The sequence below is a fragment of the Monodelphis domestica genome, chromosome 6 (assembly GCF_027887165.1).
Source record: "Monodelphis domestica isolate mMonDom1 chromosome 6, mMonDom1.pri, whole genome shotgun sequence".
In the NCBI taxonomy this organism is placed as follows: Eukaryota; Metazoa; Chordata; class Mammalia; order Didelphimorphia; family Didelphidae; genus Monodelphis; species Monodelphis domestica.
This window is the reverse complement of record NC_077232.1, coordinates 179,824,954-179,850,920: the sequence shown is the minus strand read 5'-3', so window position 1 is coordinate 179,850,920 and position 25,967 is coordinate 179,824,954. Positions and strand designations below refer to the sequence as shown.

General features: G+C 35.9%; 1 protein-coding gene across 1 annotated transcript; it reads right to left on the bottom strand.

Moving 5' to 3' along the window:
• Nucleotides 1–1,847: 1,847 nt before the first annotated feature.
• LSM6 (LSM6 homolog, U6 small nuclear RNA and mRNA degradation associated) lies at nucleotides 1,848–25,341 on the bottom strand. Its single transcript, XM_001376885.5, has 4 exons — nucleotides 25,089–25,341; nucleotides 16,415–16,518; nucleotides 13,555–13,668; nucleotides 1,848–2,598 (listed from the first exon to the last, which is right to left on the bottom strand). Exons 2-4 carry the CDS (start codon nucleotides 16,506–16,508, stop codon nucleotides 2,564–2,566), a joined length of 243 nt encoding a protein of 80 aa, XP_001376922.3. The 5' UTR covers nucleotides 16,509–16,518; nucleotides 25,089–25,341; the 3' UTR covers nucleotides 1,848–2,563.
• Between the last annotated feature and the right edge of the window lie 626 nt (nucleotides 25,342–25,967).

Here is a 25,967-nt window from a genome sequence, read left to right as displayed (position 1 = left end):
CCTGAAGGTCTGTGGTTCTATTTTTAAGACTTAATGAAATGCCTTAGTCAATTTTTACTGTTTATCTGATTACTCATATGCATGTCCTATTGTCCTAAACGAGAACCCATGTTTATGCTTCCAATGTAAACTGTAACATTCCCTTACTGAACATATACCCCCCCAAAATTGCCATCACATGCATGGCAATCATTCCAGGTGCCTGAGTATTTGTACTCAGCAGCTGTTTGGGGGGTAAGCAACACTAAAATAAGACCAACTCAGTCTCCTGGATGACTAGCTAGGAGATGGCTCAAAAGACAAAATTGGAGCAATGAGGCAGACTAAAAATGAAGCATAATTTTCTGCGAGTTGCAAACTGTTTGCCATAGCCCAAGATTATGGGGGAGGCATGCAAATGAATTTAGGGCTCAAGGACAAGGAAAATGTATTTGCTTAGAACAAATGTCTTTGCTACAATGCAAATGAAAATCAGTCTTTGACCTCTAGGAGACTGAAGTTAAGAATAAAGTAATTTTATCACTTACACTTTGTTCTACTGTTCCATAATGTGCAGGTATACACAGGGGACAACTTGCTCCAGTACAATTGCATATTATAGTACTTTTATTACCGTAAAAATTGTAGCATTTCCCAAAGTAGATCTTGATTAAAAGTAGTTCCATGGCTGAAAACATCATTTTGCTATAGATCTATTAAAATCTAGATATGGCAAGGGGGAAATAAAGATATATACCAAGGAGGAGGTCAGGGAGGAAGTTAGCAAAAATAGGATGCTACAGATTTGTGAGAGATAAAAATGGAATTGCTTTTAGAAGCAGCTAATTTCAGTGAATGAAGGGACACAGTAACCTGGCTGCCTTGCACATTCTACAAAACAAATGAGAAAATGCATGCTCCACTTGGAGGAACATCCATTTTCTCCTTAAAAGAAGTCATTTATAAAAGAGCAAATTGGTGATTTGTACTTACAGATTGGACCCTTTTCAGCCCTTGTCAAGAAGTGATAAATTATTGAAGCATAGTATAAAGTGTTTTATTTTCTGCATGCACTCATCAAACCCTTCTGAAATGTTTCTATTCACTTTTCCCTCACTATTAATTAAAAAATAATTGTTTCAAATTATCCCCTGATCTAAAACAAAATAAAACAAGAATAAAAACCAACACATCTCTCACTGCTGCCTACCACCACCATCTTGCAAGGAGAGAATTGTTTAAAAATCACACCATTGGCGTCTGGAACCAAGAGCCTGTTTATATTAGAGGAGGGACAAAGGAAAAGGAAGGAGAGAGGAAGGCCAATATGACATTCACACCATTGTTTGGTGTTCATTCAACCACAGTGATTAAGATGTATTTGTTGTTCCTAAAGACACCGTAAAACCATTCAGAGAATAAAACAGGGTTTTGGAAAGCTCATTAATAAATTGTAAAAACTCTCTCGGCAGGAGACACATTATCCCAAATGACTACCTTGTGCCAAGCAATGTGAAAGCTGAGGTCTGAGGCAGTGCTATAGGGTAAAAACCATGGTCAAATTCAGTTCAAATTTTTGTTGCAAAGGCTTCCCTAAAATTAATTTCCAAACATAAGAAGATTGATATGGAATTATTTTCTAGTCAAAACTTAATATTTCAGACTTAAAAGGAGTTTAGAAACACTAAGCTTTGCTTTAATCAAGTGTTATTGGGGAACTATGTTGGGATGGCCTGTCCCCTACTGTTTATAAAATAAGATTACATTGATGTCATTTTTGCCCAAGAAAAATGATATGTATGAAAATGTAACTAGAAAAGTGTCAGAGAAGACCAGGGAGTGTAGGGAGATGCCAAGATAACTAATGATAAACTTAACAAATGAAAAATTTTTATTTAATTGGCACAGAATTAAAATACATACTGTAACTCTTCATACTTAATTCTTTTCCTTCACATCCCTTTTTTATGGAAATGCCACCATTACATCTGATTTGAAAGACTTAATTTGCTCTCTCCCTTCCCCTTATATCTACTTCCAGGCAATTTAACTGGTCAGCACTTAAACTTAAAAATTTATAGATATTTTAAAGTTTCTAACCAAAACTGGTTATCATTTTTGGAAAAATTTCCCTAATACATATGTGATTTGTGGGTGGCCAGGGAAGAAAAGCAATGAAACAAGGAGTAACACTTCTTGAAATTGCCTAAATTACTGACCCATCCAACTGTTTTATTTTCAGTCAAGGAAATGAGAAATAAAAAGACATCTTCCTATTAGACATTCATTACCACTTAAAATTGGGAGAAAAAAATATTTTGCAGCAGCAGTAGGTAACAGATCTATTACCTTTTATGATTATTTTTTAATTTTTATCACTGACACAGTCATAAGATCATTAGAACTTAAAGGTTAAAAGAACTCTGTACAACTGAATTAGGTATATTTAAAAAATCTCTCCTTCCTCCTCTCAAGTCAGTGTATGAAAACAATGAAAATAGGAAATTTTACATAACAAAAATAGGAAAGTTTTTTAAAATTAAAAAATACAAAAGTACAAAAAAATTATTCCTTGGTGGTGTCTTCACATTCTTCTCTTCTGTGTACTTATATATAACACTGAAAAAGAAAATAGAAATTGATTAAAAGGAATGTTCTTTAAAAACTACAATAATAAGTTTTATTAAAAATATATTTCGATTTCCTAGTTTTAAAAAACAAATTTCAAGAGAACACTTAATTTACAATATGAAGTGAATTTTAGGACATATTACTTTATAAAATACCTTGGGCTTAGGCTTAAAGTCCAAAGCAGTACATCCTGGTTTTGGCTCTGGGTCTTACTGATTTTGACATTTTCATAAAATTAAGAGGCACCTTAGAGTGATGCCAAGAAGATAAAATAAGTGAATCCATGTTAATATACTAGGCATATAAATTCCTACAAAACCTCAAAATATCATGTTCATGCTCCCCCCAAAATGAAAGTTTTCTGAATCCCTGAGATGATTACTATTTATCCTCCTTGAAGAATATCAGAATAAAGTCTAGAAAAGGACAGAATATAATATTGGAAAGAACACTAGCTTCAGAAAAAGAAAAGTGGGTTCTGAGTCCTGTGTCTGCTAGAGGTTATCTGGTCTGACCTTAAGCAAATGGTAATTTTGTAGCCTCCCAGGGCTGTTATTAATTTCATAACTTTTAAAGAAAGCATTACATAAATGAAATCAGCCAGGCAATAAGCATTTATTAAGTGCCTACTATGTGCCAGGCACTGTGCTAAGTGCTAGGGATACCTAAGAGAGACAAAAGATAGAGAATAGCTGATCTCATATTCCCAAGTCTATTATTTTTTCATTTTCTGAATTGCATTTTCTGACCTTTGTACTACTTGTAACTTTTTGTTCTAGCCCTCCCTACCACCCATCATAAATATCAAACTCACTGTTTCATTTATTAAACCAAATCCAACTGATGAGGAGAAGGAACAAATATAACTTTTATTAAGGGCTTATTATGTGCAAAGTACAGTGCTAAGTAATGGGGCTACAAAGAAAAATAGTCCCTAGTCAGATGGAAAGGTTCTGTTGTCCTTAAGGTGTAGCAGCAACAAAGGACATGTTTGCTACTGCCATTCCTTTCTTATTAGATGTGTGACCTGGGCAAGTCAATTTTCTCCACTGTAAAATAGGGACAATAGTAGCACTTACTTCCTAGGATTATTGGGAGTATTAAATGAGATAATTTTTTTAAAGCACTTAGCATTAGTGCTTGGCACAGAGCAGGTGCTATCAAAATGCCAGCTTTTATTATTGTTACTTTTTCCATTAGTGTCAGTTCCACTGATAAAATTCTATCAGTTTATGATTGCTGAACCATTTGAAAGTAGCAAGAACTTTACTGACAAGAATTTTCGTTTCTGAGTTACTCTTGAATTCAGAGTCTTAGATTATCTCTAGTAGGGCCCAAGGGAACATAGTGATTTGAGTTGCCTCCTTCTGGCTGCCCCCTGTGTGGCAGCTGATTGGTGGCTGGGAGGAATGACCAGGCCCTTCTCCACAGGAACTGCCTTCCCCAGATGACAACTGCAGGGCTGGGTGAGAAGCAGGATGAGTGGTCAGGGGTGCCTGTACTCCCAGAATTCTTATGCCTATTAGTGACAAGTCAGGTTACTATGGGTGGTAACAATGAAAAGTTTGACTTCCCCCTCCCCTACTTTCTTTCTTTCTTTCTTTCTTCAATAATGGCTGGCAGAACATGGCTGGAAGCAGGTCTGGTAGTTTAAATGCTGCTTTTTCCAAAGTTCTTTGGTTCAGTGTCTGTCGGGGTCTCAGGAAAGATGGTGGTGATGGTAAGCCTTGCTGGCACAAAATGCATCCCATCTCATCTTCAGTGTTTTAATCAAGAGAGTTTGATAGCCCCATGGGCGTCAGTTGGTGGGAATGGCTAACTCCTAGGGTTGAGCTGGGACCAGGCGTGCATAGGTGCTGTCACTCCCAAGGCTCCCTCTCAATAGGCAGATGCTTATTGGTAGAAGCTGATCAGAAGTTGGTGGTGGTGGTAAAGAGGAAGATGGGTCCTCTCTTCACAATGATTTTCTCCCCTAAGTGATGGTAGTGGCAGCTGAGCTGATAGGCTATTGAACAGGACCTCAAGAGTTCCACCTAAAGTTCTTAACCTGGGATCCAAGAACAAGGATCTGTGAATAGATTTGCAATGTCTATGAATTTGAATGGGAAAAAAATTACAACCTTGTTTTCACAAACCTTTAGTTTCCTTTGTAATCCTGTATATTTTGTTTCATGTATTCAAAACGTCATTCTGAGAAACGGTCTGTGGGCTCTTCTACTTACAGAGGGGTCCACTGACACAGAAAAGCCCAAGAACTCTGATCTAGTTGAATACCCATTTAATGAAGGTATCCTGGCACTAAACTCAGGTTAAAAGCTATGAAATCAATAGTGAATGAGACACATAATGGTTGTTTCTTGAATGTATCTATACACCTAATTTGCCCTTTTCAAAAAACCTGGCTTATGAGTATTGGTCAGATTCTGGTCAGATTCATGAGAGGTCCATAGTTATTCAAAGCACAGCTTAGAGGTGTTAAGTCTGTTGTTGACAGTAGACATTAAGGGATCATCAAATGATAAACCAGAAATCCCACTGAATTGGGTACAGGCTTTGGAAGAACTCAAAATTCAATTCAAAACACAATTAAGAGAGGCTGAAGACAATTGGGAAAAGAACTTAAAAACTAAGATAAGTCATCTGGAAACAGAAAATAGTGTCTGGAAAGCCAAAAATCAACCAGCTTGAAAATGAGGCAAAGGAGATGAAAGATGAGGCAAAGGAGATGAGAGATGAGGTAAAGAGGATGAAAGATGACCTCCAAAGAAAATCAGAGCAGAAGGAGAAGGATGATCAAAAAGCCAGGGATGAAATCCAGTCTTTAAGAACCAGAATACAACAACTAGAATCAAGTGACCTCACAAGGCAGCATTACACTATAAAACAAAACCAAAAGAATGAAAAAATTGAGGAAAATATGAAGCATCTCATTCACAAAACAGACGATTTAGAAAATTGTTCGAGGAGAGACAATTTAAGAATCATTGGTCTACCAGAAGACTATGACAAAAGAAAAAGCCTGGACATAATACTACAGGAAATTATTCAAGAATACTGCCCTGATATTCTAGAATAAGAGGGAAAAGTAGAGATTGAAAGAATCCACAGATCACTTCCTGTACTTAATCCCCAACTGACAACACCCAGGAATGTTATAGCCAAATTCAAGAACTATCAGACCAAAGAAAAAATATTACAACCTGCCAAGAAGAAGTCATTCCGATACCATGGAACCACAGTGAGGATAACACAGGATCTGGCTGCATCTACACTGAAGGACCAAAAGGCATGGAATATGATATTGCGGAAAGCAAAGGAACTAGGTCTATAACCAAGAATCAACTACCCAGCAAAACTGACTATATTCTTATAGGGGAAAGTATGGTCATGGAAAAAAAATAGAAGAATTCCAAGAATTTGTAAAGAAAAGACCAGACCAGAACAGAAATTTTGATGTCCAAGCACAGAACACAAGAGAATCATCAAAAGGTAATTAAAAAAGAGGGAAAAAAGAAAAACAAAACAAAACAACAACAACCAAAAAACCTCCCCCTTTTTTTAAGAGACTCAATAAGTTAAAATGATATGTAGCCGTATAAGAAAAGAGGTCATTGGTAACTCTTAAAAACTGTTGTTCTCACCTGGGCAGCTAGAAGAATTACACTTAGAGGGAACAGTGACAAACTGTATAAGATGAAATAACAAGAGATAAATAGGTATATAGATATATGTATGCATAAATACATATACATGTGTGTATATATATACATACATACATATATATATAATATATATAACTAGAGCTAAAAAAAGAGGTTAATACTAAAAGAAATGGGAAAAGAAACAAAAGAGGGTAAATTTATATGTCACAAAGAAGCTCATGGCGGGAGGGGGCAGAAAATCAATACACTAGAGATTAAAGAGGTTGGAGATAGGAAATATTCAAGCCTTACATGCACTGAAATTGGCCCAAAGAGGGAAGAACAATCCAATCCATTGGGGCAGAAAATAGATTCATGCCCTATAGGGGAATAGAAGGGTAACAAACGGATTGGTGGGGAGGGAAGCAGTAAAAGGGAGGGAGAGGGTGGGGGAGGTAGTTTTAAAAAGACTGCAAAGAAAATAAGGGGGGGAATAAGAAGGGAGGGGGGTAGAAAGGGAAGTAAAATAAGGGTGGGAATTAGGGGGACTGATTAAAAAAAAAACATTGGTATAAGAAGGAAATAGTGAAAGAAAAGGCAGGACCAGGAATAGAAATAAAAATGCTGGAAAATACAGTTAGTAATCATAACTCTGAATGTGAATTGAATGAATTCACCCATAAAAAGCAAGTGAATAGCAGAGTGGATTCGAATCCAAAACTCTACCATATGCTGTCTACAAGAAACACACATGAGGAAGGTAGATACACATAGGGTGAAAGTAAAGAGGATGGAGACAAATCTATTGGGCATCAACTGATAAAAAGAAGGCAGGAGTCACAATCATGATATATAACAAAGCCAAAGTAAAAATAAATCTAGTTAAAAGAGATAGGGAAGGTAATTACATCCTGATAAAAGGCAGTATAGATAATGAGGAAATATCAGTACTCAACATGTATGCACCAAATAGCATAGCATCCAAATTTCTAAAGGAGAAAGTAGTGGAGCTCAAGGATGAAATAGATAGGAAAACTATACTAGTGGGAGACCTGAACCTTCCTCTATCTGAACTAGATAAATCAAACCAAAAAATAAATAAGAAAGAAGAGAAGTGAATGAAATCTAAGAAAAATTAGATTTAGTAGATATGTGGAGAAAAATAAATAGGGACTAAAAGGAATATACCTTCTTTTCAGCAGCACATGGTACATTCACAAAAATTGACTATGTATTAGTGCATAAAAACATTGCAAACAAGTGCAAAAGAGCAGAAATAATAAATGCAACCTTCTCAGATCACAATGCAATGAAAATAATTAGTAAGGGTACATGGAGAGGAAAATCAAAAATTAATTGGAAATTAAACAATACTATTCTCCAAAACCAGTTAGTCAAAGAACAAATCATAGAAACAATAATTTCATTGAAGAAAATGACTTGATGAGACATCTTTTCAAAACCTATGGGATGCAGCCAAAGCAGTACTCAGGGGTAAATTTATATCCTTGAGTTCATATGTTAACAAATTAAGAGGGGCAGAAGTCAATGAATTGGGCATGCAAATTAAAAAACTAGAAATCAAACAAATTAAGAATCCTCAGATGAAGACTAAATTAGAGATCCTAAAAATCAAAGGAGAAATTAATGAAACTGAAAGTCAAAGAACTATTGATTTAATAAATAAGACTAAAACCTGGTACTTTAAAAAAACAAATAAAATAGACAAAGTACTGGTCAGTCTAATTTAAAAAAAGGAAAGAAGAAAACCAAATTGACAGTATCCAAGATGAAAAGGGAAACCTCACTTCTAATGAAGAGGAAATTAAGGCAATCATTGAAAACTATTATGCCCAATTATATGGCAACAAATATGACAATCTAGGTGATATGGATGAATACTTACAAAAATATAAATTGCCTAGACTAGCAGAGGAAGAAATAGACTACCTAAACAACCCCATATCAGAAAAAAAAATTGAACAAGACATCAAAGAACTCCCTAAGAAAAAATCCCCAGGTCCAGATGGATTCACAAATGAATTCTATCAAACATTCAAAGAACAACTAACCCCAATATTATACAAACTAATTGACAGAATAAGCCAAGAAGGAGTTCTACCAAATTCATTTTGCAACACAAACATGGTACTGATCCCAAAACTAGGCAGATCAAAAACAGAGAAAGAAAACTATAGACCAATCTCCCTAATGACTACAGATGCAAAAATCTTAAATAGGAATAGTAGCAAAAAGACTCCAGCAAGTCATCACAAGGGTTATTCACTATGACCAGGTAGGATTCATACCAGGAATGCAGGGATGGTTCAATATTAGGAAAACCATCCACATAATTGATCATATTAACAAGCAAACCAACAAAAATCACATGATTATCTCAATAGATGCAGAAAAAGCCTTTGATAAAAATACAACACCCATTCCTATTGAAAACACTAGAAAGTAGAGGAATAGAAGGGCCTTTCCTAAAAATAATAAACAGTATATATCTAAAATCATGAGCAAACATCATCTGAAATGGGGATAAACTCGAAGCCTTCCCAATTAGATCAGGAGTGAAACAAGGATGCCCATTATCACCTCTATTATTTAACATTGTACTAGAAACACTAGCAGTAGCAAGTAGAGAAGAAAAAGAAATTAAAGGTATTAAAATTGGCAATGAGGAGACCAAGCTATCACTCTTTGGGGATGATATGATGGTCTACTTAAAGAATCCTAGAGAATCAACCAAAAAGCTAGTCGAAATAATCAATTTTAGCAAAGTTGCAGGATACAAAATAAACCCACATAAGACATCAGCATTTCTTTTCTTTTTTTTTTAAACCCTTACCTTCCTTCTTGGAGTCAATACTGTGTATTGGCTCCAAGGCAGAAGAGTGGTAAGGGCTAGGCAATGGGGGTTAAGTGACTTGCCCAGGGTCACACAGCTGGGAAGTGTCTGAGGCCAGGTTTGAACCTAGGACCTCCCGTCTCTAGGCCTGGCTCTCAATCCACTGAGCCACCCAGCTGCCTCCTACATCAGCATTTCTATATTTCTCCAACCCATTTCAGTAGCAAGAATTAGAAAGAGAAATTCCATTTAAAATCACCCTAGACAATATAAAATACTTAGGAATCTACCTGCTGAGAAAAACACAGGAACTATATGAACACAACTACAAAACACTTTCCACACAATTAAAACTAGATCTAAACAATTAGAAAAACATTGATTGCTCATGGGTAGGACGAGCTAACATAATAAAAATGACAATCCTGCCCAAATTAATTTACTTATTTAGTGCCATATCCATTGAACTACCAAAAAACTTTTTTACTGAATTAGAAAAAATCATAACAAAATTCATTTGGAAGAACAAAAGATCAAGGATATCCAGGGAAATCATGAAAAAAATTGCAAAGGAAGGAGGACTTGCAGTCCCAGATCTCAAACTATACTATAAAGCAGTGGTCATCAAAACAATTTGGTACTAGCTAAGAGAGTTTTAGAAAGGAGGATCAGTGGAATAGGCTAGGGGTAAATGACCTCAGCAAGACCGTCTATGATAAGCCCAAAGATCCCAGTTTGGGGGACCAAAACCCACTATCTGATAAAAACTGCTGGGAAAATTGGACAACAGTATGGGAGAGATTAGGTTTGGATTAGCATCTCATAACCAACACCAAGATAAACTCAGAATGGGTGAATGACCTAAATATCAAGAAGGAAATTATAAGCAAATCAGGTGAACACAGAATAGTATACATGTCCGATTTTTGGGAAAGGAAAGACTTTAAAACCAAGCAAGAGCTAGAAAAAAACCACAAAATGTAAAATCAATAATTTTGATTACATCAAATTAAAAAGGTTTGTACAAACAAAATTAATGCATCCAAAATTAGAAGGGAAGCAACAAATTGGGAAACAATCTTCATTACAAAAACCTCTGTCAAAGGTCTAATTATTCAAATTTATAGAGCTAAACCAGTTGTACAAAAAAATCAAGCCATTCTCCAATTGATAAATGGGAAAAGGATATGAATAGGCAATTTTCAGTTAAAAAAATCAAAAGTATTAATAAGCACATGAAAAAGCGTTCTAAATCTCTTATAATCAGAGAAATGCAAATCAAAACAACTCTGAGGTATCGCTTCATACCTAGCAGATTGGCTAACATGACAGCAAAGGAAAGTAATGAATGCTGGAGGGGGTGTGGCAAAGTTGGGACATTAATGCATTGCTGGTGGAGTTCTGAATTGATTCAACCATTCTGGAGGGCAATTTGGAACTATGCCCAAAGGGCACTAAAAGACTGTCTGCCCTTTGATCCAGCCATAGCACTGGTGGGTTTGTACCCCAAAGAGATAATAAGGAATAAAACTTTTACAAAAATATTCATAGCTGCACTCTTTGTGGTGGCAAAAAATTGGAAAATGAGGGGATGCCCTTCAATTGGGGAATGGCTGAACAAATTGTGGTATATGTTGGTGATGGAATACTATTATGGTCAAAAGAATAATAAAGTAGAGGAATTCCATAGTAATTGGAACAACCTCCAGGAATTGATGCAGAATGAAAGGAGTAGAACCAGGAGAACACTGTACACAGAGACTGATATACTGTGGTACAATCTAATGTAATGGACTTCTCCATTCGTGGCAACGCAGTGTTCCTGAACAACTTGGAGGAATCTTGGAGAAAAACCACTATCCACATTCAGAGGAAACACTGGGAGTAGAAACACAAAAGAAAAACAACTGCTTGAATACATGGGTGGAAGGAATATGGTTGGGGATGTAGACTCTAAATGAACATCCTAGTGCAAACAACAACATGGAAATAGGTTCTGATCAAGGACACAAGTAATACCCAATGAAATTGCGTGTCGGCTGCGGAAAGGGTGGGAGGAGGTGTGGGAGGGAAATAAAGTGATTATTGTAACAAAAAAAAATAAAATTATTGAAAAATTAATTAATTATTTTTTTAAAAAAGAAAGAAACTTCTAGGTAAAAATGTCCTACATATTAACCAAGTGAACCTTGGCTTTTTTCCAAGACCTATGGAAAAGTGTTCTGAAGCACCTGGGTTATGAGTTAGTAAGAATTTCCATTCTTACTAATCCCAAATAAATTCAGCAGAGAATATACCTATTTCCAAAGGGGAGGGAGTGGAAAGAAAGAGAAGATCGTTCATCAGACAGTAGGCATTAATATAGTCTTTAATACTCAAAAGTACTAGTATCTTCTGACTATAACTGAGAGTTTAGAACATTAGGATCATCACTAGTCATTAAATAATCTGGTCTAAATACCTGGATCAAAGGACCACAAAAGGATAGAAATACTGCGTTGTTTAAAAGAGGAATCTTTGAAGGCAGATAACCACTGCTTAATAGTATAGTTTGAGATCTGGGACTGCAAGTCCTCCTTCCTTTGCATTTTTTTTTCATGATTTCCCTGGATATCCTTGATCTTGTGTTCTTCCAAATGAACTTTGTTATGGTTTTTTCTAATTCGGTAAAAAAGTTTTTTGGTATTTCAATGGGTATAGCACTAAATAAGTAAATTAATTTGGGCAGGATTGTCATTTTTATTATGTTAGCTCATCTTACCCATGAGCAATCAATGTTTTTCCCAATTGTTTAGATCTAGTTTTAATTGTGTGGAGAGTATTTTGGCTAATGATGAACCATTCCACACTTAGCCACCCTCCACTACTGCCAGGACTGTATTCACTGCAGTTTGTAGATTTGCCAGAACTTAGCTAAAATACCTTTCAGAACTCAAGAGTCATCACTATGCCAGGATGAGGCATCAGAGAAAGACTTTAGCATTATAAATGAGCAAGCTAAAGACATGGGAATAAGTGAGAGATCATTTTATGAGACATAAAATGTTTTAAAATAAATTTAAAAAATAAGATGCAAAACTTTGGAAATTCTAAATTTGGTATCCAAATGGGAAGACTGCATACACAGAAATCCTTTCTGTGGTACTTTTAAAATAAGAAAACGACAAAAGCTCTGATACAAAGAAATATGGTAGTATAGGAATAGGAAGGAGGTATGTATTTCAAGTCAGCTTGGGTGAAATCATAGCAAAAAAGTTTGTGAATCAATAGGTTAATAAATAAGTTGTCCAAGACCACATAGTATGAAGTTTTTGAAAAGTAATCAGTTAGAACTCTAGTTCCCATTGGTGAAGCACATTAAAAAAAAAAAAAGGATAGAGAATAAGTTACTAGACTTGGATTTCATTGAGATAGGTAATTCCCAAAGGAAGAAATTTCTTTTACTAATCAAGGTTAGTATCTTCTCTATAATTCATAATCTTAAAGGTCAACCTAAAAAACATGTGAGAGGATATACAACTGACGTGGCCAGTACTAATAACCAGACTGGATTTGATCTCAGGACATTCTGGCCTCAAGGCAATCTCTTTAACCAATCTGCCACACTGTCTCTTCATATAAGAAATAGCTACCATTAATTTAGACACCAACTTTATATTAAGTTTTAAATTTCAAATTCTGACCAATTATTCTTTAAACTAATAGAATGCTATGAATGTCATTCTTACATTATTATCATCTCTCACTGACTTTAAAGCATTTCCTAATCATATATTCTTAAAAGTACAACTCAAGAAGCATCTGATGTGACCAATGGTGAAAGATTAGTTTAAGACAAATTACTGGTAATATTATTCAAATGATAAATCAAGGAAATTCTCATTCAAAACTCAATTTTCTTAAGTCATTTAAAGGCTAAGATATAAAACATATAGAAAAAATTGGAAATGTAAAGATCTGGGTTCTGATCTCAGTCAGCTTTAACTTGCTATGTGATCTCTTTGGACTCAGTTTTCATATCTCTAAGATGAGGTAGTTCTCTATTATAAAGGAGTTCCCAATATTTTTTAGCTCTGGTATCCCCTGATTTTCATCACAACCTCTCTAAGTCTCCTATATAATGAATATGAAAATTTTAGAGTTTGCCATGTAGGTTTAAATAAAAACAAAGAGATAATTTCAATAGGATATGTTTATTAAGTATTTCCATAGCCCTCAAAAAATTGTGCATACCCTATGCTGGAAATTGTACCATAAGACAATGTCTAGGATCCTTTAGCTCTAAAATTTCAGTACCTATGAAAGCACAAATTTAAACATCTTATTGCCATGCCTCACAATAAATAGATATAGAGAAACTGAATTATGATTTAAAACATACAGAAATACTGAATGCAATTATGAAAAATAATTTCAGAAGCACTGTTGTAGTAAAAAAAAGGACATTACCATTGTTTCCTCGAATAAAGGCATCCCCATATTTATTCTTTAGTTGTCCATTTACATATTCTTCTGTTTGCTCCAGAGCTATATTCATGTAGCCATCCAGGCAAGCCAGGACACCTAGAGACACATTATGATAAAGATGAAGTACAAAGTAAATCAAGCTTGAAAATCACAGGGTAAATCATATACATGACAACTCTTTTGTTCCACTGTATACTGCAGGCATACTATAAATTCAAACTCAAGTGACAAAGCAAAATTTTTAAGTTTTTAAAATTTAAAAATTTCTATGTGCCAAATAAAAATAAAATCTGAAAAGAATAAAATATGAGTAGTGTATCTGCATTCACAACCACCAGGTTGTGTGATCTTTCATTCATCTTTTAAAAACCCTGCAGAGAATGTAACAGAATATTTTTAATCACTGTAAATTTCCTATTTTGAAAGCTAAAAATTTGAAAAGTACTACAGTTACACAGCAATAAATGGCCATTCTCTAATACAGCTCTATTCCAATGGTACTATCTTTCACATTAAACACTAAATCAAAAAGCCTGATCTGGCTAATTTAATTCATCCTTTCACAATGTCTATAGCAGCAGATGAACTTATCACAGTGTTAAGTGGAAGGCTCCCCAATCTGTTGAAATAATAGAATGGGAGACAGCAGGTGCTAGTGAAAGAATATCTCAAAGTGGTGACTCACAGTGAGGAGCAGCTTGAGAATACAGAACAACATATTGCACTGTGACACATTCCATTTTGTTTTGTTACAGTTACAATATATTTTCAAATCAAAGCTACTATAGAAAAGTAGCTAAATGCATTCCAAAATAGCTTTCCAGGAAACCACTCTAGTACATTCTTTTAATCATACTGAGGTGACATAAATTTTGTAGAACTTTCACCTGCCAACTTTCTACTTTAAGTTTGTCATTTCAGGATAGAATTTTGTAAGCTTCTTACTCAAAGTCTCTAAATTGAAGTGATACTTTCCAGGAAAATCTGCAAAGTGAAATAAGAACTATAAAATTCAATTCTCTTAAGCAAAGGAAAATAATCAATACTTAATAGATTCTTTTAAAATCATGACTTCATTAATATGCTCCACATTCTCTGACTGTGCACCCATTATCCACCAAACAATAGCAAAAAAGAATCTCTTTCAAAATGATATATGTATAACAAGAGCTGGCTAAGGATAAGGAGATAGATTAATTCATCAGAATCCTACTTTTTTGGGAAAACTTTGTAAAAAAATACATAACATTAAAATCAGATACTGTTAAATACAATTTAGGTATAGTTTTAGGAAAGGAACTAGTTTTTAGCCTATTTGATATCTTTATAAATATGAAAGGACCTTTTTTTGAGGCATGGTTTACATGCTTTTAATGGCTTCTACCTCCAGTTATGCAAATTTGTTTGAAAAGGAAAAGTGTTTTATAGTTAAACTTCTATCTTCTGATTAAAAGATATTTTCCCCATAGCAACAACTAGTAGATCTTCCAAATGAAGACATCAGTTAAACTGGATATGGAGAGGCTTGAATTGGAATTTTTTCTAATTCCTCTTAACTAGCTCTATAAGCAGACTATTATATTGAGAGCATTTTGAATAACCACAAAAGAAGAACGATTTTTGCTATAACATCTTCTAACAGTTTCATAGTATTTGGCTTAAGCACTTGCAAAGGCAAAAACTACTCAACTACAATTTCCGCAACATCCAAAGTACGCTTAGCATTGTCAGAACATACAGAACACACTGTCCTTTCCCTAATCAATTAGCTCATATATTCAAGTCCCAGGAAAACCATTACTTTCTCTGGGCTTGTTGAAGGTTTATGGCTAAGAAGCAATGCATGGATGTTTCATATTGCCTCTCTACACAGTATAAGTCCATTAACCCAACCATAAAATGTGTATATTATTCACCTTGGCAAGTGTCAAAATATGCTAAATAAAAAACTGGGTCAGTTATAACAAGAAAATTTAGGCCAAAAGAAGTCTACAAAACCTTAATATGCAATAAAGACAGAATTGTCAGTCTGAATTATCTATAATGTACATATCAAATTTCCTAGATAATTTAATCTTCATTTTGTCTAAGAAGGCAACTACTGTTAATATAAAAGAAATCTGCCCTGCCCCCAGCAGATCTAGCAATTTTGGCAGCATTCATGACTAAATTGATTCATTTAGTCATGAAAGTGATACCACAAATCTGAACATTTTAAATTAAAACAAATCAGAGTTAATAAAATGTTTTCTTCATACCAACCCTGTCTGCAAGTATTCTTAATATACATTTTGATGGCAAAATAACTGAAGCTTAGAGTGGGTAAGTGATAGTGTTCACTCCATTCCTTCATGTTAAAAAAAAAAAGCCTTTAGAGACTAAAGTTCTGAACTAAAAAAATTCTGTTTCTCTCTTAAGAATAAAGACAACTTTAGAGTCATATCTTTTGTTCAGAAAAAGTTACTAGAAAACTTGATGGTCCATTGATTTTAAAATAGATTACTAAAAGACAAGAGCTATTGTGACAATCCCAGGACATAGTATCAATATCCAAAGTCCTTAACTCCATAGTTGATCCTCACTCTGTAGTTGGTGCCATTAAAGATACTGATACTCAAATTGTTTAAGAAAAGTAAGCTTGAATCTAAGACAGCCCAGGATAAAAGAATATAAAATATCATACCAAATGCCACATGGCTACAGCAGAATAAATGATAATAGAATCTGCTAATAACTAACAAGTCTTTTATCTACTAGACGTTCTAAAAATGGTTCCCAAAAAGTGAAACCATACCATTTAGTTATAAAGGTATATAAAATGTGTGAGGCAAGAAAGCATTACCTCGGTAATCCACTCCAGAATTTAACTTTACTACAACTGGTCTTCCTATGATCTGCTTTAGGAAGTCACTTGGAGTTTGCTTTCGTAGACTCATTTTAGCAATTCTGTTTAGAGAACAAAAAAGAAACAATAAGAAAACAGTAAGAGTTAATTATCCACCTGAGAGAGAAAAAAAAACCAGAAAAATTCTTTACAGAAAATAAACTGCCAAAGTACTGGATAAAAACAAAATTTCAGAATGCAAACTGAAAACTTTAACAAATTAAAAAGTTCTTAGGATATTCAAAGGCATAAAAAATAAAATACAAACTTAAAATGCAAACAAAATACAAATTAAAATTCAAAATGCAAACTAAATAATGTTCTTTAAATTGTAACTTTTATAAAAAATAGAGGGGAAGAAAAACACTATATGTAAAACCATCATATTAAATTGCCAAGTAAAATGTAGCTCAACATTTTTTCTATAGCTCATTTTGTTTTACAGTAGGGACTTAGAAAGATTAGGGAAGCAAAACAAATAAACTAGTCATACTGATTACTGCAGAATTTGGGGATGAAACTTGATTTTGAATCTAATTTCTTTTGTTCTAGTCAAATTCAGCAGCTACCTAACTTCTAGACTGCAAGGTAGCAGACGTTTAAAAAAAACATTCTTCCCTCAAGAATGATTTCAAAGATTTTTTACTATCTGAAAAAGAATAAAATGGAGTGAAGTGTTTTTCAAATTACTCCCTAATAAATTCTTTGTACAAAATCACAGAGGCCTAACATGTAGGTAGACTGCAACATGCAGTCTATCCTTTTAATAATTTGAGCTTTGCTTAGTGTCAGGGTAGTTATTTGAAGATTTGATCAAGTGAATTACAGGGGATTCAACTATTTGAACAAGCTGCACATTTTTTTTCAATTTGTATCCTATCCTATTAAGAAAAGCTATCCACAAGAAAACAAGAGCCTACTTCACCAAGGCATCTTGATATCTATCTCATTCCTGTCCTCTTTCTTCTTACTTCCAGAGTACCCTCCCTCCTTCCCCAAAACCCTAACAAAAAAACCCTAACAGAAGTTAATCCCCTCAGCTTTGACCCTCTTGCTAGGGCCCAATCCACCCTAGTGTGGGTAAGTGAAACTTAGCAACCTACTGTATTTATCTGATACAGGGGCATTTCCCAACCAGTAATCTATCTGGAAATGGGGACCTAACCAGAATAAGTAGTTTGGTATCTACTGTGCCAGTGAACTCTTCCCTTTATCAATATGTTACCACTGATAATGACTTTTTTAGAATTGGCTTAACATGAGACTGCTATATGGTTCCAGTCACAATCTCTGACTCAATACCAAAATTCCCTTCCTGGACCTCTGCTCTCCTATATGTGTTGTCCCCTCCATTAGAATCTAAGTTCCCTGAGAGTCTTACTTGTATATTTATATCCTCAGAGCTAGCCCACGGTAAGCATTTATTAAATGCTAGATTTTAAAAAATCAAATATTTACTGATGGCCCATTATATGTAAAACACCATAGACTACAAATATAAATAAAATCTATTCTTGTAAATTTCAGCCTTTATAGAAGGCAAGAATGACAATCATCTTAGTAAAATTTTTGTAAGTGAGAGACATATAAATCAGCTTGATTTTGTAAGAGGAAAAAACTTCAAGTCATTCTTTAATTTTAGTTTCTGTTAACCAGACACTGAGAAACAAAAGGGAGAAGTGAGATCTATAAAGAAAAATGAAATAGCAAATCAACTATTTTGTCCATATTTCATAATTAGTTTACTCAATTCTGTTTATTCCTAAACTGCCTAGTTGTTCTGGTATCATAAAGGAAGTCTCATCTGAGAATTCAAAATACATTATAAGAATAATTGGAAACTAAACCTTGTAGGGTCACGATGTATGAAAGTTACACTGAAGCTACACTAAGTATAGGGAAGAAATTAAAAAAAACAAAAACTAATAGAAAACTTAGGACCAATGATGACTATAAGTGTTCATTTTAGTGAAAAAGCCTCAAAAAACCCTATTTATGTATAAACTGCTGTATTTTAAGCATTAAATAAATGATATTTCATAGTTAAACAAACTGGATCCCAACCTTCTCTAAAAGAGAGGGATAAAGGCTAGCACTTTAGAATAGGTTTGGCTTTAAATTTTGGGATGCTACCAAGATGAAATAGACAACGATTAAAAACCTCACTGAAGTTCAGTTTCCCTAAATACAATTGATGACACACTCTGTAATCTGAGTGAGAACACTAAAATCCATGATTGAGTCAAATGTATGATATTATTAAGAATCTTAACTAAAGTTTCATGTAAGCAGAAAATCAGAAAATCTTAATTTCTATCACTCAGCCAATTGCTAACATTAGTCAATAAACATTTGTTAAGCACCTACTTTTGCCAAGTATAGTGCTAAACTCTGGGGACACAAGGAAAGGCAAAAGACAATCCTTGACCACTAGGAGCTCACAATCTAATGGGGAAAGATCAACACATAAAAAGAAGCTGAAGAGGGGAGAGATGAGGGAAGGTTACCCATCCTAGGGGAATAATGAAATCCTGCAGTCTAGTGGGAAATGATGAAGTGTTTTCCCTGGGCTACTCTGACCATCTTCTATGCTCTCCAATCAAAGAGAGAAAGGGGACCAAGAGGCAAGGGAGAAATTTAGGAAAGTCTGAGTTTCAAAATGATTTGATCTGTAGGAAGATACATTTTTGGAAACAATGATGAAATCCAGTAGAATAATAAAGTTTCCACAAGGTGTCTGTCCTGGGCCCCTTCCTTAAAAAAAGAAGATCCAGGAGGAGCTCTTCATGCCTATACTCCACCCTCTTCAGTGGGAGGATGGGTCCCATCAGTCAATGGGATGCTAAGGAGGATTTAAATTCAAAGTTTATCTGATCTTACATGAAAATTAATTTCTGTAGCAATACTAAATTGATTTAGAAAAAGTTCTAGCAATTCTTAATAAGCCTCACAAATAATAATCCAAAATAGGCTGCCCCCCCTTTTTGTGCCTGTAACTACCACATCTTATACATGATAACAATATACAAATATAAATATCCAAATCACAAGAGTTAGGGGATATGGTGCCCCTGAGATCTAGAAAGTCCATGTAAAATTTTTTGTTCCTCCCTTTATACCAGAGAAGAAATCTGAGATCTTTTCTTTTTCTTTTATGGGGTATTTACAGTACCTTCTTGTAAAATTTGGATTAAGTTATTGGTCGTAGGCTTTATTTTATGGATTAAACTTTTTTCTATCATCTGTGGTTTCTGCAAAACTCTTCATTTAATTTATTACACCAACCCATGATATAAGTAGCGATGTGGTAGGGATATCCATATAAGATGATGTGTTTATCTATCTCCCTAGAGAATACAAGTTTCATAAAGACGGAGACTTTTTCTCTCTTTTGTCCTCAGTGCTGCCTGAACACAGTAGAGGCTTAAGAATGCCTACTGTTTGTCTCAAGTACCATTTTTTTTATCTTCACTTTTAACTCTGGCTGAGATCTCCTTTTATGACTACCATAAACAACACATTTTGGAATTTTGTTATGTTCAAGTTTTTCATTTCATTGTATGATGTCTTGCATTGTTTCCATTTTTTCATGTGTATGTCTAGTATTCCTCCAGGTCTATTAAGCTCCATGAAGGCAGGGACAACAATAAAGTCTCTTTTATCATTTAAAGCACTCAGCATACTAGACATGTTAATAGGCAAATGCTTAATTAACTGAATAGTAAAGCAAAAACAAAAACATAAAAACCGAACCTTACAAGTAGGCTGGTATCTTCAAATACACTGTTCTTTCATTTTAAGTGACCAACATATTTTTACATTGTTCTTTTGTAATTTTTTAAACAGTTATTACTGCTACTTACTAGTTTTCTGATGATCACTTTATATTGGTAGATTTAAAATGACAATTTCTTCCTTTTGTAAATGTATTTTTAAATTACCTTCAAAAATGAAGTTTTTACAGGAGTTACAGCCAGTTAAATACCAATAACATGATCTCACCAATGTGGAGATGCAGGAGAGATTATAGGGAATTTGGGGAAATACTAAGGACTTCTGGGGAACCAAGTCAGAGGTTCAAAAAATCTCCATTTATACAGGATACAATAGAAAGTCAGATGGCAGTTCTAGAGGGCATAGCAGCAGAGGTTAGGATATAATGGCATAGCAGATGGTTACGGTCTGGAGGTCTTACTTTATTCTGTACTCTCATTGAAAAGGGGTAGAGTGAACATGTGTACCTTTATAATCTTAATCAAAATACATAACCCCTTAGGCCTCAGTTTCCCTACTGACAAAATAAAGGGCTGGAACCAGATTATCTGAGATTCAGATCTAAATCTTTTCAACTAGTTTGTAAATTTCAGGAAATTCCTATTATGCACAAAGCACTTTAATAGTTAGTATGTCCAGAGCTAGTTCCTATGAAGTTCTCTCTAGATTACAGGCATGGCCATCATCTCACTTGGCCCCCACCTAGTGTTTAAAATGAACTGCTTTATTTAATCAAAGCCAGCACATTTCATTTAGGTTGGCATGATATCCAGCACCACATCATTCACCAAACTGCATTGCACCACTGCCCTGCAGAGATTTTTAAAAAGGAAATGAAGGGGCAGGCTAGAAAACAGGTTTATTTGTTATTTCACAGAGGATACCAAAAGCCTATTTCTAAATATTTAGGAAGCACAATTTGAAAGTCAGTAGGAGAGGTGGTTGGAAAAAGCTGAGAAAGGACTAAAATGAGAGAGAACTGTAAATTAGGAAACAGTTAGAACAGAGATATAGTGGCCAAAACAGAAAAAAAAAATCACATGTTATTTAGAGCAACATTCTCAGGGGAAGTCTCAAGCAGGAAAAGTGACCATCCTTTTTCTCCTAGGAGGTATTAAATCTGAAAATTTTCACTTGGAACAATTCATACAGTTCTAGGTCAAACATTTTCAATATCACCAAGCTGGAGGCAAAAAGTAGAGTGCAATTCAATGAATATAGGGGTTCTAAGAGAGTGTTTAAAGGCAGCATCAAGAATTGAAGAGATCTCCAGTTCTTTTAATGACTTTAGCTCTAGTCCCTTATTCTGATGAGGTAAAAAGTGGATCAGACGGAAGTATAATGAAATAACTGATATTTACATAGCACATTAAAGTTTATAAATTTTGTTACATATGAGTGGAGGGAGAGAATATGAATCACAAAAAAGCATAAAATAATTAAAAATTGTATTGAAATGTGAAAAAATGTTTTTAAAATAGGATAAATAGTGGAGACGTTAAAAAAAAGGGAATTTTGAATCAGAGGCTCTAACTAAGAGACCTTGAATTCAGATTCTGCTATTGAATCCTGCTGAAACTCAGTTTCCTTGTAAGATTTTATTTTTAATCAGGCCTGCACATTATCTGTATAAGGAGCTCCAGACAAGGAACTTCCTCTACAAATGTAGTTCAGCACATTCTCTGTAATTTGTGATTTTAGAAAGTTGTCTATAGGCACTGAGAGGTTAAATGACTTGCCTGTATATCTCAAAAGCTCATTTGAACCCAAGGTTTTCAGACTTGAGGTCAATTTTCTATTCACTATGCCTTGCTGCCTCAATGTATGAAATTAGGGCACTAAAACAGATGAAACAGCTCTAGTTAACAAAGAGTGTTAGATTTATGAGTTGAAAAGAGATGGGCTTGAATCCCACCTGTGAAACTTAATTGCTGTGAGATCATGAAGGAGTGAGAATTACTTTTAGCGTCAGTTTCCTCAGCTGTAAAATGAGAATAACTAAGATGTACTTTGAGAAATGGAAAGCGAAACTACTAACAAAATCCAAGTCTTGGAAGCTTCCAAACTATATTTCCATACAGATCATTCAAAACTTCTCTGCCTGAAGAGTTAATTATAGACAAGAGAATACTTAATAAATGTTGAATGATGACAAGAAATAAATCAAAAGAAGCTTTTGCTTTTAAAGACTGTGATTGAGGATAGCTGGGTGGCTCAGTAGATTAAGAACCAGGCCTAGGGACAGGAGGTCCTAGGTTCAAATCTGGCCTCAGATACTCCCTAGCTGGGTGACCCTGGGGAAGTCACTTAACCTCCACTGCCTGGCCCTTACCACTCTTCTGCCTTGGAACCCATACACAGTATTGATTTTAAGAGGAAAGGTAAGAGTTTAAAAAAAAAAAGCTTGTGGCTAGGAAAGTAACTTTGAAAGCACACTTAAGGAAACTCAGCTGTGAAATTCTAGCTAAATAACCTTAGAAACTCAAAGTGTTGAAGTTGTTTTTTAAATGGTTCTATCTAATGGAATAAAAGATATAAAGTGCCTGAACATTAAACTGTCAAAATCTTGAAAAGGGATTCCATACCAAACCAGTTTCTCTAGATTTCTCATTCAATCCAAGAAAATTTATCAAACTTTTCAATATGTGAGGTCCTTTGAATGGCTAAACATAGTGGAAAGAGGGCTGAATCTGGAGTCAAAATAATAACAATATACAACATAACAGTTATAATGTACTCTATTCCAATAGTTTAAAATTTTATTAATGCATTTTAACCATTTCCCAGTTTTATGTAAAAACCTTAATGTATGATACATTATTATTATTATTATTCCCATTCTCCCTCTTGACTCCAAAAGCTCTATCTTTCACTAATAGTTAAAAAATAAAAAAAAATTAAAGGCAAAACTGTTTACAATCTGTATCTGTGATGGTGAACCTTTTAGAGACCAAGTGCCCAAACTGCACCCTCACACTGCATGAGAGTCATGCCCTTACCCTAGACAGAGGGAGGAAGTGCTCCCATTTGGCTGCTAGGCAGAGGGGCAAGTGATATCCTCAGGAGCAGTGCAGAGGTGGAAAGGAGTAGCCCCCTCCACCATGTATTCCATAGGTTTGCCAACACAAATACACAATATTCTGCTCTTCTGGTTCTTCTCAACTCTTATCAAGAGGAGGGAAATAAACTTCATCTTGATAATGCCCTTTTGAAATTTCAAATGGTTCTATAACAAAGTTCAGGCAAACTGAATAACCTATAAAACAGTAATTTGGATATCTCCAAAGTATAATCCCACAAAACATTTCTAAAAAAATAACCTCAACTTGGACCAGTATAGAAAACTCAATGGTTAAGGTTTAACTCCATCTTTCAGGTTCCCACCCAGCAATTCTTAACATCTTTTTTTCCTAATAAAGTGGGGTCTAATTAAGGAAAGAGAGAATTTGGAGGAGCCAGCAGATTTAGCCAAGTCTTCAGGGCTTCTGACAATGCTATAGGCTTTTGTATTTTTTAGATCTAGTCCTGACTGGTGATTTTATTGATAGAAGTGTCTCCAAAGATACAGATGTACAACTCATCTATAACTTTAAATAAAGTCTTGGAAGGCTACTGAGGATCATCAGTTTAAAGTGACATGGTGACCAACTTAGTATGCAACAGAGACAGAAACTGAAGTCTGGTTTTCCTGAGTCCAAACCTGGCTCGCTATTCTAATACTTCATGCTCCCTCTGCCCAGAGTTAACAAATGCTTTCTCTTTGGTGTTAATAAGAGACTTAGTTTAGGAAAAAATTGCCTCACCAGTGCAGCTTACATTGTCCTAAAGAGTTGCTTAGTGATCTTGAAAAGTTAAGGGGTTTGCCTTTTTAGTATAGGGTCGGACATGCGAAAAGCAAGACTGGAATCCTGGAGTCTTAGTGACTCCAAGATCAGTTACCCATTTCCTATGCCCTTCTATGGGAGAAAAAGTTTGCTAAATTAACTTGAATCCGAATCCTCCATTTTACAGGGGAAAAAAAGTAGCACATCAAAGGAAAAGGGGTCTTTCAAAGGTCTGTTGGTCCAGGTTTTCTGACTCTACTCCAAACATAACTTCAACTCCTAGATAAACTATGATTTCTCCTGTATGGACCTATATAGTTTGCCAAGCAGACCTAGCCTGTGCAGGACCGTCACATTTGAGAGGCTGAAGTTGGTGGTCTTAGCCCCAAGCAGGTAACCTGGGGGAGGGTGAACAGCTGGTCTTCAGCTGCCTACAGCGTTTCCTGCTCCATAAAAGGTGGGGGGTGAGCTGTAGGAGTTCTTAACTTTGGGTCCTGGGGCCCTTTGATAGAAGAGGAAAACTCTTCTTGAAATGACGCTTATAAAGGCATAAAATAAAATGCCCGGGATTTCAAAGAAAATTAGGCGTATTGAAATAGGAAAAAAAATTTTTTTTTTTAATGGGCCAAGAGGCCCCTCGGAGAGGAGCTCCTGAAGATCCATCTTCATGCTCCCTCTAGGCTCCGAATCAGAGTCCCCCGGGTCCAGTGGGCCGGTCCCGCCAGGTTTCAGCTCCCACGGGAATCCCAGATGCACCCTTCTTTCCCTTGCGACAGGTCTATTTTGCTTGTACCGAGCTGGTCCGATCTCCACGCGCCCCAGAAGGCCGCCTTTCACAGATTATTGGATTGGGCGCAGCACCCCTTGGGAGAACCCCAGGAGCGCCCCGCGCCCAGCTAGAGGCCTCCAGAGAGGAGGCTTGGCACCCGGAAACACTCGGGTCACCCAGAGCAGCTCTCTCAGGAGGACGCCACAACCCCCTCCACCAAGGGTCTCTCAGGCCCCAGCATTCTTCCCGCCCCGTAGTTGCTCACCTCTAATATCTTTGGGCCAACCCAGGCCACGGTCTCGCCTCCACCTCCCGCCAAGAGCTCGCGCGCCCCCGCCCAGGCAAATACCAGTGCGGCCTAGAGCATCTCGCCCAACCAATCGCGGCTCTCCGCGGCTACGGTCACCCCGCAGGGACAAAAAGGCTGCACTCTGAAAGCGCCCTGACTCCCTCAGTAGAATGTGGTTCCTACCCACTCCCTCGGGGCTGCTGTAACTGAGGTGGAGCTGCGAAGGGCGGGGTAAATGCTTGAGCGGGCGTGGCCAATAACAGCCCGGGGTTGTGTGTGGGGGTGGGGGCTTGGTTTAAGAGGGGGCGGAGGAAATGGTTAGAAAGCAAAAGTGCATATCTATGGGACTCGAGGGTAGAAGGCACTTCGAGCACTAGTGCCAGTCCTGACCCGGGGTGTGTGTGTGTGTGCATGAGTGTGTGTGTGCAAAATCTTAAATTTGCACTTGGTCCGAATAGTGGGTGTATGTATATAGTGTGTATGTTTGTGCAAAATCTTAGATTTACAGTTGCTCTGAGTAGCGTGTGTGATAATCAAAGATTTAGTTAGGATTGTATGTGTGTAGGTGTGATAATCACAGATTTAGAGTTGGTCAGGATACTGGATACTGTAGGTGGATATGTATGATCCTAGATTTGGTTAGGAGAGTAAACTATGGCACAGAAAGTCTGAAGGGCCCAAAGTACTGAAGCTGTCAACTCCAGGAGGGGGGAAAGAAGTGGGGAGGGAAACAAGAATCATGTAACCATGGAAAGAATTAAAATTTTAAAAAGCAGGCATTCAAGCTCTGAAACTATTAAGTCACTTAAGATGCCCAGGAGAAAATAGAGAGAGAGAAAGGGTGTGAGAGAGAAA